The sequence below is a fragment of the Apis florea genome, unplaced genomic scaffold, assembly GCF_048593485.1.
Source record: "Apis florea isolate Af1SG1 unplaced genomic scaffold, ASM4859348v1 contig_3081_pilon, whole genome shotgun sequence".
NCBI lineage: Eukaryota > Metazoa > Arthropoda > Insecta > Hymenoptera > Apidae > Apis > Apis florea.
This window is the reverse complement of record NW_028256703.1, coordinates 5,538,862-5,552,389: the sequence shown is the minus strand read 5'-3', so window position 1 is coordinate 5,552,389 and position 13,528 is coordinate 5,538,862. Positions and strand designations below refer to the sequence as shown.

The 13,528-nt window shown below is 43.7% G+C and overlaps 1 protein-coding gene across 1 annotated transcript; it reads right to left on the bottom strand.

The window, feature by feature from the left end:
* Positions 1-386: 386 nt before the first annotated feature.
* On the bottom strand, positions 387-13,233 carry LOC100863762 (growth/differentiation factor 8). The gene is made up of 3 exons (XM_086909150.1): positions 12,583-13,233; positions 1,959-2,697; positions 387-1,714 (listed from the first exon to the last, which is right to left on the bottom strand). The coding sequence occupies exons 1-3, from the start codon at positions 12,953-12,955 to the stop codon at positions 1,495-1,497; spliced, it is 1,332 nt and encodes a 443-aa protein (XP_086765276.1). The 5' UTR covers positions 12,956-13,233; the 3' UTR covers positions 387-1,494.
* Positions 13,234-13,528: the final 295 nt, after the last annotated feature.

The window sequence follows — 13,528 nt, the reverse complement described above, 5'->3', positions numbered from 1 at the left end:
AAAAAGGACATGCATTCGTAAGCATATACAAGCAACGTTTCTTCGTTGATGGAAGAATCGTAAAGGAAAGGAAGGAGGAGAAGAGTAATAATGATGATGATGATGATGATGATGATGATGATGATGATGATGATGATGATGACGACGACGACAACGATGACGAGGATGATAACGACAACGATGAAACGACGAGAGAATGTGGAAAGTGAGGAATCGAAGAGAGAATTTGAAGAAAAACGGCAAAGAACGATCTAGATATGATATATTTACACGATTCGTATGCACGCATTCACATGACTCGCTAAAAGGAAAGAAACGGGAACGGGATGGATATACGTACGAGGGAAAGGAAGAGAGAGGAGTATGCGTTATAAAAAAGAAGGAAAGAAGAGAGAAAATTTGCTTTTACTTATATCGCTATGCTACATTCGAAGAGAAAACATTTCTCGTATACGTATTGTTTATTTGTTTGTAAAAAGCAGATAGAAGAAGAGGAAAGATAGAGAGAGAGAGAGAGAGAGAGAGAGAGAGAGAGAGAGAGAGAGAGAAATGATTCGCTGTACACAGAGATCTTTCGGCCAACACGTTTTCACCGATCAACGACGACTACCGGAAACGAATCGTTCCATCTTCGTATCCTCGCTTTTGGAAAGGCAACGATGTGCAAGGAAACATTGCGATAAAATGCTTGTTTTCGTTTTGCGTGATTCGTAAAAAGTTCTATAAGGTCGATAAAAATCGGACCGTGAAAAGTAGCAAGTCGGTGATTTAAATGCGATAAGCTCCCGTATAAAAAATAATTCTTTCGCGGTCGTTTTCCTTAGATCAGGTGTAAACGCATCGACACCTTAATAATAATACCGTGACTCTAGGAACTATTTGCCTTGCCATTAATCTTAAACGACTATCAAGGTGCCCGTTTCGATTATATCGATATCATTATATATCGAAAAAAAAAAAAAAAAAAAAAAAAAAGAACGGACTTTTTTTTTATCTTATCTGATCTTTCCGATCAGCTGTATCTCTGCATTCGTTGAGTGTGTTGATCGTGATTCCCCGTTCATACTCTTTACAAAGGGATTTTCGGTAATAATAAACCACCCCGAACAAGGCACTTTCAGTCTATGAAATGAGAATTCGTCGAAGAACGAAACAACGACGACGATGACGACGACGACGACGACGACGACGACGACGACGACGACGACAACGATGACGATGACGATGACGAGAACGGTGACGCGACGCGATAATCATCACCGTTCATCGTCGATGGAAATTGGATAAGTTTTAAGGGGGGAGGGAAAAGGAAACGGTGAAACGAAACCGAGAGGAAGGGAAAGTAAAGGAAGAAGAAGAAGAAGAAGAAGAAGAAGAAGGAAAGGGAAGGAACGAAAGGGAGCTAAAAATAGTATCGACAATTTTAGTAGATCCTAAAAGAGCCTTGACATTTTCTTCGCCGCCGTTGCTCTTCACTCGAGCTATAAAGGTAGACTATGAGCATCCACATCTCTCGACGACCATGCCTGGTAATCGCGAAAACACGATTTGATACTCGTTATCGAAGTACAACATCGTGATCTCGGAGAGTTTTCTCGGGGCGCAACATGGACCAGAGTTGTTAGGCGGTTCCGCCAGGCTGACGATGTGAGTGTTTGGATACGCCGGTAGAAACGCCATCGGACAATCGCCCGAGCAATAATTGGCATCGTACCTAAGAGACACAAAAATCGTAATCCGTAATTATTTATTTATTTACGTATGCGTGATAATTATACGATAGCGTCGTGATGAGAAAAAAAAGAAGAGAGAGAGAGAGAGAAATACAAACGCGAATATTCTTACTTTTATTTACGACGGAACAGATATTCGTACGCGTTGCATACGAGTTTGATTCAGGAATCGTATATGATATCGAAGATGATTTTATACATATATATATGGAGAACGATACTCACTTCTTGGGCGCGATTATCCAATCCCAGCCAAATTTCTCAAAATCGACGGTGAGCTTGTATCGACAACATCTGGTCTCTTGGCTGGCTTCGTCGCAATTAAGTCCTACGTTTCTCTTGATCCTCGCCCCTCTTCTAGAGTCGAGTTCTTGCGTCTGTACTTCGAGGTATGGCGCGTACTCGGCTTCGGGATTAGTCTCGACTAATTTCGAATTTCTGCGATGATTACCACTACCACCACCACCACCACCACCACTACCACCACCACCACTACTACCACCACCACCACCACCACCACCACCACCACCACCACCACTACCACCACCTCCGGGACCGGAGATCTTGAGCGCTACTCCGAGATTGTCCCGTGGATGTTTGAACCATTCGGCGACCATTCTCCTCAACTCGATCGTTACCCAATTGCCTTTGATGCCGATCGGCCGAGGATGTTTCGTGGTCAACGGTGGACCCAACGATGGACCTCCCGTCTCGGTGGTGCCGCGTACGATCCTTTGCAACGTGATCGTCACGGGCCCACCACCCTCCTCCTCCTCCTCCTCGCTCTCCATCGACCGTTCCAAATCTCCTCCGAGTTCGTCCAGCTCTTTCGAGACGTCCTCTTCCTTCGTTCCCCATATCCACAACGATAATTCCGCTCTCGTCACGCGATGCTGAACCACCTTGTCCGAGAATTTGAAATAGAGAACGTCGAAGCTGCCTTTCGAGTGCCGTAGCCTCTGATCTGTAAATAAATAAAAGATGGAAAAGAAAAAAAAAAAAAAAAAAAGAACGAGCGATGACAAGACGATTGTGATGAAATGAAGAGAGAGAGAGAGAGAGAGAGAGAGAGAGAGAGTGGGGGAGGAGCGGGAGGGAGGGTGATTAAAATGAAGGGGAAAAAAAAGAAGAAGAAAAAGAAAAGGAAGAAGAAGAGGAAGAAAAAAGAAACGGACGATGGCGTTATAGGCATTGTAGTTAACCGGCCAAGTAAGTGGGTAGGGGATTCGCGTTTCTTTTGCCGTCGACGACCAATCGAGTGGTTGCTGGTTCGATATTTAACCGGAGAGCGAGGTTCGAACTGCTAGCAGCCTTTCAGGCGACCTCCATCGCATCGTCGTCGTCGTCGTCGTCGTCGTCGTTGTCGTCGTCGTGGCGATCGACCACGTTCGGCAAAGAAGACAGAAACAAGGGAGACGGAAAAAAGGCGAAACGAGTGTCTCGACTCTATTCAGGCCATCGCTCGCTTCGCGTGCGTGCGTGCATGCGTGCGTGCGTGCGTGCTTGCGTGCTTGCGTGTGCGTGTGACCGCTTCCATGAAGGGTAAAGCTGGCTCAAATCGTACCGTTACACGGACTACGATGTTTTCCCTTGGTGGTCGATCAATCGGCGATTTCTTTTCGTTTCCGTATCGATCACGTATCAGCCGCGGTCACGAGTTCGTCCTGCCTTCTAAACCGGCCTCCCTTCGTACCCGGTATTCCACTCGTGATCCCATCTCTCTCTCTCTCTCTCTCTCTCTCTCTATACGGTATTCCGTGAAACCGCTTTTCCCTTCCCTCGCCCTCTTTTCTTTCTTTTCTCGCTCGTTAAGAAATTTCGCCGAACGAAATTTATTGTTTGAATCCATTCTTGTAAAAGCGAAGGGCGATGGAAGGACGACAGGTAGGAGATAGATGGACGTCGACGAGGGGGAAGACGAGGAATAAATTATTTTTAGCGGCGTTGGATGCGTTTCGCGATCGTTTATTTCGAATTCGAGCAGCTTCGATATCGTTATCGACGTTGTCGCTCTTCTCGTATTCCGCGTACTACACGTTTGATTTCCGGCGGCGACGTTTCGAGATAATTATTTATCGGGAGAACTCTTCCCTCCTCCTCCCCTCCCCTCCCCCGCTCCTCTTCCAGCCTCCCCTCCCTCCCTCGCGAATTTGAATTTCCGATTTCTCGTTCCTCCAACGCCCAGCGTCACATCGTCATGGAAACGAGCAATTAGCAGTGGGAGCATTCCGCGTCTACCCGAATCCCTCTTTAAATCGATTTCCACGCCGGTTAATTGCGAACCGACCGAACCACGGAATGACGCGTCCGTCCGTCCGTCCGTCCTGTCGCGTTCGTCTCCTCCGTTTTTCATTCCCGGCATCTCTCCCCATTCGTCACGGGGTCACGTCCTTCCTTCTCCACCGAAAAATTTCGATCGCGTTCGCGTTTCCAACACCGTTTCCTCTTCTTTTTCCGCTTCTATCTCCTACTCCGCTCTCTCTCTCTCTCTCTCTCTCTCTCTCTCTCTTCCTCTCCTTTCCTTTCGTTAATTTAGGAGTTGTCCTTCTCTTTGTGTTTGCAGGTCAGACGTAGGAATGAGTCATGCTCCCGTGCCGAAAGGCGTGGATGGAAAGAGCGACGACGAGACGGAAAGATGGCAATTTTATTTTCGTCTAGACGCGGCTACCGCCCGTCTGGCACGAAATCTTTTAAAAGCACGTCCAACCAAGTAAGGGGAGAGAGAGAGAGAGAGAGAGAGAGAAAGGGAGGGGGAGTGGGGGGGAGGAATCGCCGTCGAATTCGAATTTGATGCAACACGCGCGAAAATAACGCGAGAATATCGATCAAATATATATATATACGATATTGTGTTATATAGTCGGATCGATAATCGATAATCGGTCAAAGATTATTAGAAACAGCGCGCGATTTCGTTATATTTGGGAGCGAGCAATTAGAAACGCGCAAATAAATGCAGAGCGCGAGCGAGAGAGATAGGGAGAAAGAGGAAGAGGCGAGGAGGCTAGACGCGAAGGAGAGAAGAAGAGAAGAAAAAGTGATCGCAGCGTAGAACGGAGAGACAATAAAGCTAAAACATTAAGTACAACACAACGTGCTTCGGCGCTTCGGAGATAAATATAGTTTTAGCGAACAGAGGTCAGTCGCATTGCAAGACCGCACTGTAGAATCGTTTTCTAGTTAAAGTTGTTACGCTACTGTCGATATCACGTTCTCGAATCATGGTGCATCACGCGTATTCCGGAATACCGAGAGAAAGCTACTCGGATGATGGACGGAGAGCGAGATGTTTCGTTCCAACGAGAAACTACTCTTTGGTGTTTTCTTTTTTTTTTTTTGTTTTGTTTTGTTTTGTTTTGTTTTTTCTTTTTTTTTTTTTTTACATTCGTTTCGACGAATAGAACGAAACGAAACTCGGTATCGGTATCACGTCTGATCACCGTCAAAAAAATTGACAACGATAAAAAAAGAAGAAGAAGAAGAAGAAGAAGGAAAAAGGGACGATTCGTTCCCTTGTAGAAAATATCGTATTATATTTGGGCGAAGGAGGAACGGAAGGAACGATCGAAGGAAGGAAAGGGGAGAAAGCGAAAAGGAGTGTCGTCGAATCGAGTGGAAATGATGGAAAACAACAACCACGATGATACGACGGTGTCGTGGCCCTGCCTATAAATAAACGAAGAAATAATTGATACGAGACTCGGTCTTTCGCCTCTCGTCGTCCCGTATCCTCATCCTCGAGACGAGATGCACTTTTCGCCGCTATCGTCCACTTCGTCCGTTTCATTCCTCGCAAATACCCGTATCGCTCGCAACCGTGGTCGACGATGTGTAAAAATATCGCGCGCGACATTTCTCCGCTCATCTTCGATCTCCCCGATACAGTATATAGCGTGCACAGGTAACTTCGCGATCTCGAATTTCTTCTTCTTTTAGCGATCGCGATCTTAATAAGATAAAGGCGGATTTCGATCGGAAAAGAAGGAAAGACGAAAAAAAAAAAAAAAGAAAAGAAAAGGGAAGGAAAGAAAAAATCGATAAGAAGAATTTGCGGGGAAATGGAATTGGCCCGAGAATAATCGATTGGACGACGAATCGTATGCGATAAAGCGAAACGATTCGAGGATGAGGGTAGGAGAGTAAGAGTAGAAAAGATTCGGTAAAATTCGTCGGTTATACAGCCAACTCCCATAAACGGGATAGAACTTTGCGCGAGTATAGAAATGTATATCTACACACTTACGCGATAGGTCGTTGAACCTCGAAATTAATGCGCCGCTGGTGTATCCATTTCGTTCCATTCCATTTCTATTTCGTTCCCGTATCTTTGTCCAAGCTTATGCCCCATATCCCCCTCACCACCACCACCATCACCACCACCCTCCCCTCCCCTCCCCCATTTCTTCTTCTCTCGCTCTCATCATCGAAATTCGCTCGAAATAATAATACGTATATAATATACGATATACACCCTCTCTGTCTTTTGCTCGGCCAATATTTCCATCATATATTAAATTCATATTCGATTTCGATCGATGATAAGCGGTTTCGCTTATCGCGTATATACGAGGGGAGGGTGAGAGGGGGAAATAGGCGCATATACGTATATGAAAACCTCGAAAGCTGCCTTCCAGAGTTTATCTGGAAATAGTTATCGCGTTTCCGCTACTCGTCCAACGAAACCGTGTTTTCCGCGTCGAAAGTTGGAATCGTCGGGTATCGGGAGAGGGTTGCGCGTTCACGGCAAAACCGGATGTAAAAATTGCCGCCCTCGAGTAATTTACATCGCGTGTCGAAACCAGCCTGCAATAGAAAATGCACTTCGACATTATAACACGGCGTAACTCGATAAAATTCGCATTTGGGTCACGCGTTCCTCCCTCCTTCTCCCTCCGACCCCCCACCATCACCACCCTCCCCTTCCTCCATCAACAACGTACACCCTTCGCTCCTTGATCCTTCTTTTTCTTTTTTTCTTTTTTTTTTCTTTTTTTTTTCTTTTTCTTTTTTTCTTTTTTTTTTTTTCTCCGTCTCTCGTATAAAGGGCCCGAACCTACCTACTACGGTTACGATCCTGCTTTATCGCGTATCGCGTGCATTCGAAATCAAACGTGTTGTTCGTCTTGAAACGGAAAGTTGAAAAACAAGAGGAGAAAGAAATAACGGAGTTAGATAAATAGCCGAATGAATAAGAAGAAAGAGGGAACGAGAAGAGGGAACGCGTGTATCGCGATTCATTCGTTATACGGAATAAATAACCACGTCTCGATCGTGGTAAAGTGTGCGCAAAGATTGAAATAATTTTCAATCAATGGTGGAAAAAAGGAAAGAAGAATGTAATTAATGTTATTATTATTATTATTATTATTATTATTATTATTATTATTATTATTATTATTGTCAAACGTTTCGACAACGATATCGAAGAAGAAAGAAATTAAGAACAGTTTAAGTTAACGTTGAAGATGAAATGAGAATTTGCGTAAGGTAGAGCCCGGTAATTCGACACTGATCGATATTGATCTAATATTATGATACTCAACTGTACAGTTGACGATAATACTCATCGAATTGTTATATAACTGTAATAGTTTTTAAACACACTCGCGTTGCAACGTTGCATCGAGATTCGTGCTGTTAATATCTTCGCGAGAGTTAGGAACACGACAAACTGGTTTTGTAGATCGACGTTATAGCTCGCGGGGCTGGATCGATCGATCAATATGAACGTATCTATCCGCGCAACGATCGAATTAGATCTTGCACGATAATCTTGAACGATCGCGTCTCACCTTCATTTTTTCTCCTCCTCCTCCTCCTCCTCCTACCCCTCCTCCCTTTCCCTTTCTATTTATTTCCCTTCATCCTCCATTTTTCACCCTTGACTCGATCATCCATTTTTTTCCTTTTTTTTTTTCTCCCTTTTTGGTTTTTCGTTTTCTCCTCCGTTTTTATTTTTGTTTTTTTCTAATAATTCCCGCGAAAATTCATCCCTTCCGATTCTCTCGTTCGAAATCGGTTCACGACGATCGAACGAAAATTTTTCCATCGGATTTGATGGAGGAACGATCGGGGAAAAGTATAGATGGGGAGAGGTTGTGGAAAGTTTAAACCGAATAAAAATTTATTACGATGGATTTTGGACGATGGAATTAGACTTAGACTTTAGGGAAAATTGTAGAAATTAAAAAAAAAAAAAATAAAGAATTTTGTTCGAATTTTCGATCCTCCTTCCTCTCCCTCTCCCTCCAATATTTGAAACGTAATACATAGAGGATGGATCGAAGGAACAATGGCACGCGAACAATTTGCTCTGGTATTCTCTAATCTCTCGCATTTCGAAACATTTCACTCGTAGAACGAAAGAAACCGTAACGAATTGAGAATCACTGATGGAATGGCGCCTGTCTGCGAGTATGCTGACCGCAGTGCTACTATCTACGCTATCATTATCCAACGGTTTAATATATCCATTTCAGATTTATTAATTTCACCAAGACTGATGCGTATATAAGTAAAGTAGATACGTATCTACCACACACGGTAGTATATCGCGTCAAAAATATAACGAGATACCGATCCAATTATATCGCGTACACGTAGCGTGATACGTAGAGAAAGAGAGAGAGAGAGAGAAAAAAGCGTTTCGTTCTTTCCTCTCTCTCTCTCTCTCTCTCTCTCTCATCCTCCCGCAAGCGGTGCGAACGATCGATAATTAAATTCATTTATTTTCTATTGTTGCGTCAACGTTATATATCGTGTATATAATCGATAATATATCGATACGCGAAAACGTTGGTAAAAGATTGAAAAGAGGAAGGAGAACGAAAGGAAGGTGAAACGAGAGGAGAGGAGGAGGCCAGTGTGATCCGAGCTACATAAGAGGAAACGACGACGATGATGACGACGACGACGACGACGTCGTCGTGTCTCCGATTAAGAAAGAAATACGCGATAGGAGAGACGCGGTGTCCGAAAATACGAGAGTTCTAACAGCGGCCTGTCACTTTCAGAGACAGCCTTAACGCGATAATAAGCGATGGGCCTGACCTAGGCTGTGCAGCGACCGTGACCTTCGTAGCGGATCGAGGCCGGTTCGTCGTTCGTGTCTACTTACTTACTTGGAATTCGCGCAGCCAACGTTTCGTGCATCGCATCGATCGCTGGACCCATTCTCTTCTTCCATTCCACGCGAATCTCTCTTCCAATCTCTCCGTCTAACGAATATCGAATATCGATCGATTTTTAACTTCATTTCTCATCCGTTCCAATCACAATTTCAATCGATAACGATCCCCAATAATAATGGAATACGTATCGAACGCGATTGAGCGATGCTTCGCTCAAGAGAGAAAATCGAGAAAGAAATATCGTGGTCGTTGCAAATTTGAAAGCATCGTGTCAGCACAGCAAATCGTGTTTTGCACGTTACGGCAAACGTTAACGAATTCTTATCGGGAATGGAAGATTTTCGAATGTAAATGCGAGCGCAGCAACGTTGTAGAATCCAACTATGAATTTCCGGTTCTAATTTATCTTACATCATCTCTTCGTTACGTTTCTTCGATAACGTACGCTTTAGTTACCAGCTAAGCATTCGTCGAAAACGTCGATACACCGTCGTCCGCGTGCAAACGTATTTCCCCCGGTTTAGATTTCAATCGAATTCGAAACGTTCGGATGGAATCCGAAAAATAAGGGATACATAGTCGATCGCATCGAATCGCAGCAGCAGGAGCAATCTGGACCCACTGTTGCCGTTGTCCAGTGACAAAGATCGATCGATCGATCTTCTTTCGAGGTCGAGGAGCAAAAAATTCGATGGTCGTTTCGTCCGAACAGGAAGAAGAAGAAGAAGAAGAAGAAGAAGAAGAAGAAGAAGAACAAGAACAAGAACAAGAACAAGAAGAACAAGAACAAGAAGAAAAAGAAGAGGAGGAGGAGGAGGAGGAAGAGAAAGAAGAAGAGAAAGAAAAAGAGAAAGAAGAAGAAGAAGAAGAAGAAGAAGAAGAAATAGGTAGATGGAAAAAAACAAAGAAGAGAGGAAAAATACGAAGAGAGAGTAAGAGGAATTCGAGAAAAGGGAGAACCGGCTGGGTGGGAAGATGGATAAAAGAAGAATAAGGAGACGAACGAAAACGGGAGAATGAAACCGTGGAAAAAAGATCGCGAATCAAACAACGGTCAAAGACGGGAAGAAAGGGGAATTGGGTGTATATATACGAGAAGAATGCCGACATTCGCGAGAGGCGCAAAAAAAGGGAGGGAGAGGGTGAGGAGGGAGAGAAATCGAAGGGGGAAAAAAAAAAGAATCGAACGAAGAGAAAGAGATAAAGGACGCTACGTCGTGTGGGTGTGGACACGCATGCTCGTATGTAGTTTGGGGGGAGGAGAGGGGAGAGAGCGAAGAGAAGCGGAAAGGAAAAGAGGAGAATGAGGAGGAGAACGCGGTAGAAGGAGGGGGAGGCGGTCGTTTCGAGAGAAATGAGAGAATACGAAATATGGAAAAAGAAGAGAAAAAGTAAGAGAGCGGGAATGAAGTGAAAGAAAGACGAAAAATTTACGTACGAACGAGCGAGTGGTCGAATATTTTTGGACCGTTGGAAAAAAAAAAGGCGATATATATGTACGCGACCTGAGGTGATAACCCTTTACGAATCGGATGGCCGGTTCGGGATCGGGATCGGCATTGGCATTGGCATCGCCGTTATATATCTCTCTCTCTCTCTCTCTCTCTCCCCCCCCCCTCTCGTTTCTAAACTTTCGCTAAATTTCGCCTCTTTTCTTCTAGTTTTTGCGCTCCTCGATAAAACAGAGAGACGCCTTCACGAGATGAATCACACGCGCTTCGCAACATCTAGTACCACGTGCTACGGATTTTATTATACGAGATTTGGTCTCGACGTTCTAACGAACGTATCGATCATTAATTATACATTCTTACTTACTTGAAATCGTCTCTAACCAATCTTCCCGACACGAAACCGTATTATTATGTACGTGCAACGTGTGATTTTTAAATCGCTGCTCGATCGTTTTTCGCGTTTCTTAATATTCGTAACGGTTACGAAGTGATATTTACGATGCTGGTGGTAAAAGAATTAATGAAATCTTGCAAAAAAAAAAAAAAAAAAAAAAAAAGAAAGAAAAAAAAAAGAAAAAAAAAAGAAAGAAAAAGAAGAAGAAAATCTATTGGTAAATAATGCAAAATGTCACAGAGAAAGGACGAGAAGGAACGAGTGAATAAAGGAGTGGGCTTATTTTTACAATTATCCAGGCAAAAATTTGATCGTATAACAGCACTCGAGGTTGCCGACAAAGAATCGCTAACAGGTCATTTCTCTTGATCGTCTACTGACAATGGCCCTATAATTATACGGTAATGCAATAACAACTCGCTTAAAAGTTCTCGCAAGCACCTGTAATCACAAGATACCAGACGGCTAAGAACGTGGTCGAAGATAGCCTGTCGTGTTTCATGCGAATCCTGTCAACCAACGATCGTAGATAAATTGGCCATTAAATTTAAGATCGTTCGAAAATAATCGGCTTCGTGCGGTTCTCGATCGAAATTTTTGCTTCTTGAAAGAGGAAGACCCTGATTCCTCTCGGATACGTGGCGGGGGGAAGAAGGGAAGAAGGGATGCGTGTATACATGTGAGAAAAAGCAATCCTAAACACAGGTTACAGCTTTAACGTGATTATTACGTGGTATACGTTGAAAAGAGTAAAGAATATCTTTGCCTCGAGGATGCTATACTTTTCCATCCATCTTCTCTGTGCCTTGCAACTTTGTTTTCGTATAACGTACACGTACGTATATCTAACACGAGTAAAGTTTTATTCGAAATCCAATTAAATCGAATCGAATGAAACGAGGCAAATTATAACGGCCAAACAAAATTAACACACGATTGCATGGAATTAAACGGATCGATCGCAATGCGTTGCCGCGAACGAACGATCACGGCCTTTCGGCCAATTTTTTGGCGTTGCTATAATTTACTGGGAAAATAAAGTTGGACGCGATCGACCGAATACGATCGAATTTCGAATCTAATTCTTATTTCTTCTCCGGTTTCTTCGCGTTCGCGAGAAAGTGGGACGAGCGAGAAAAATCTGAATACGCGCATTTCGTATAGTAGAGATTTAAATCGTACGATACGAATCGTGCGATGCGTTGTTAGACGGGTACAAGACAGGTACAAAGAGAGTTAAAAGTCTCGCCACTAATTTTTGCTCGTCGATATATTCGTAATTTCGTTTAATAAGGTAAAGTTACGGGCAAGTTATATAATCTTTATCCGGATAAATTCAATCAAACGAAATGTTGGCAACTAGATTCGTAAACAAAATGAACGATTCGTCAAATTGAAAAGATTAATTTAATTAATGTTGCAAGGAAAAATACGGCAGCTGTAACATGCGATGCGTGTGATGCGTGTTATAATTGCGAATTGATAACTAAACATATATATATAAAGTATAACAACTTTATACTTTATAAAGTGGAAACGATATATTTCTTTATTTTCTTTTCTTTTTTCTTCTTCTTCTAATGTATCGATATTTAATATCGATATATTATCCTCACGAATCATCCTTCGAAATAGCACCGAAATAACGAAATAACGACATAACGAAAAAATAAAAAATAGTGAATAAATAACGTGAAACGATGCGAGAAAAATTTAATGAAATACGTTTTTTTTATTTTTTTTTTTCTTTCTTTTTCTTTTTACTCTCCTCCCCCTCGTTTGGACTCGTGCGGTGCATCGCAATTGGACAAGAAGGGAAAGATTCCGGTTGAAAGGAAATGAAAAAAAGGAAAGACTTTGAAGAAACTTACGAGGTTGCGCCAGGGCGAAGACGCTCTCCGTTTTGGCAGCATACTCGTCGATCTCCTCGTGATGCGAGATACCGGGCTCGAGAGGTTGAGGTTGATCAGCTTGCATCCCGTACATATCCATCAACTTGGAAATCGGTGGAATTCTTGGCAGGGCTCTACCCGTCATGTTTGGAGCTTGTTTCAAGCCCAGCTTGTTCAAAATTTGTTCCTTGATGGCTTTGAGGCTGAGAGCTCTGATCTCCTCGTGCATTCTACAAGCGTTACAGGTGTTACCAGCATTAGCCAGATATCTAACATGAACCCTCTCGATGCCAGGAACGTCGAAGGCACCGAAGAGAACTAGCAAGACTAGTAACACCACCCCCCTGATCATTTTGCTCAAGGTCGCTCTTAGTAGGATTAGTTACAATCGGTTTCCCTCGCAAACCGAGCGATCAAATATTCCACCTCATCGCTATACTTTGACGATTTTTCTCCTAATTTTTCCCCACGCTTCCAAAGGGCTATTCGCCCTTTACTCCTCCTATCTCCTTCCTTTTTTATCTCGCGCGAATTAAAAATTCGTATATTTTGTCCCTTTTTCTCGCCTCTTTCTCCTCCCCCTCCCCCTCCTCCTTCTCCACCTCCTTCTTCTCCTTCTCCTCCTCCTTCTCCTCCTCCTCCTCCTCCTCCTCCTCCTCTTCTTCTTCGTCTTCTTCTTCTTCTTCTTCTTCCTCCTCCTCCACCGCGGCCTCCGCCTCTTCCTCCCCCGCCTCCCCCTCCCCCTCCGCCTCCTCCACCCCCACCTCCACCTCCTCCACTTCCTCCTTCTTCTCGTCGTCGTCGTTGTTGTCCTCCTCCCCTTCCTCCTTCTTCTCTGCTTCTTCCTCCTCCTCTTCCTCCTCCTCTTCCAACGTTGCTGCCAATGCCACCACTACAATCACCACCGTCACCGCCGCCGCCGCCG

Excerpts from the sequence above, each read along its gene's own strand:
- LOC100863762 (XM_086909150.1), bottom strand. The coding sequence starts at position 12,955 with ATGATCAGGGGGGTGGTGTTACTAGTCTTGCTAGTTCTCTTCGGTGCC. Across the intron at positions 2,698-12,582 it reads CTTCGCCCTGGCGCAACCTC|ATCAGAGGCTACGGCACTCG; the intron begins GTAAGTTTCTTC and ends ATTTATTTACAG. Across the intron at positions 1,715-1,958 it reads TGGATAATCGCGCCCAAGAA|GTACGATGCCAATTATTGCT; the intron begins GTGAGTATCGTT and ends TGTGTCTCTTAG.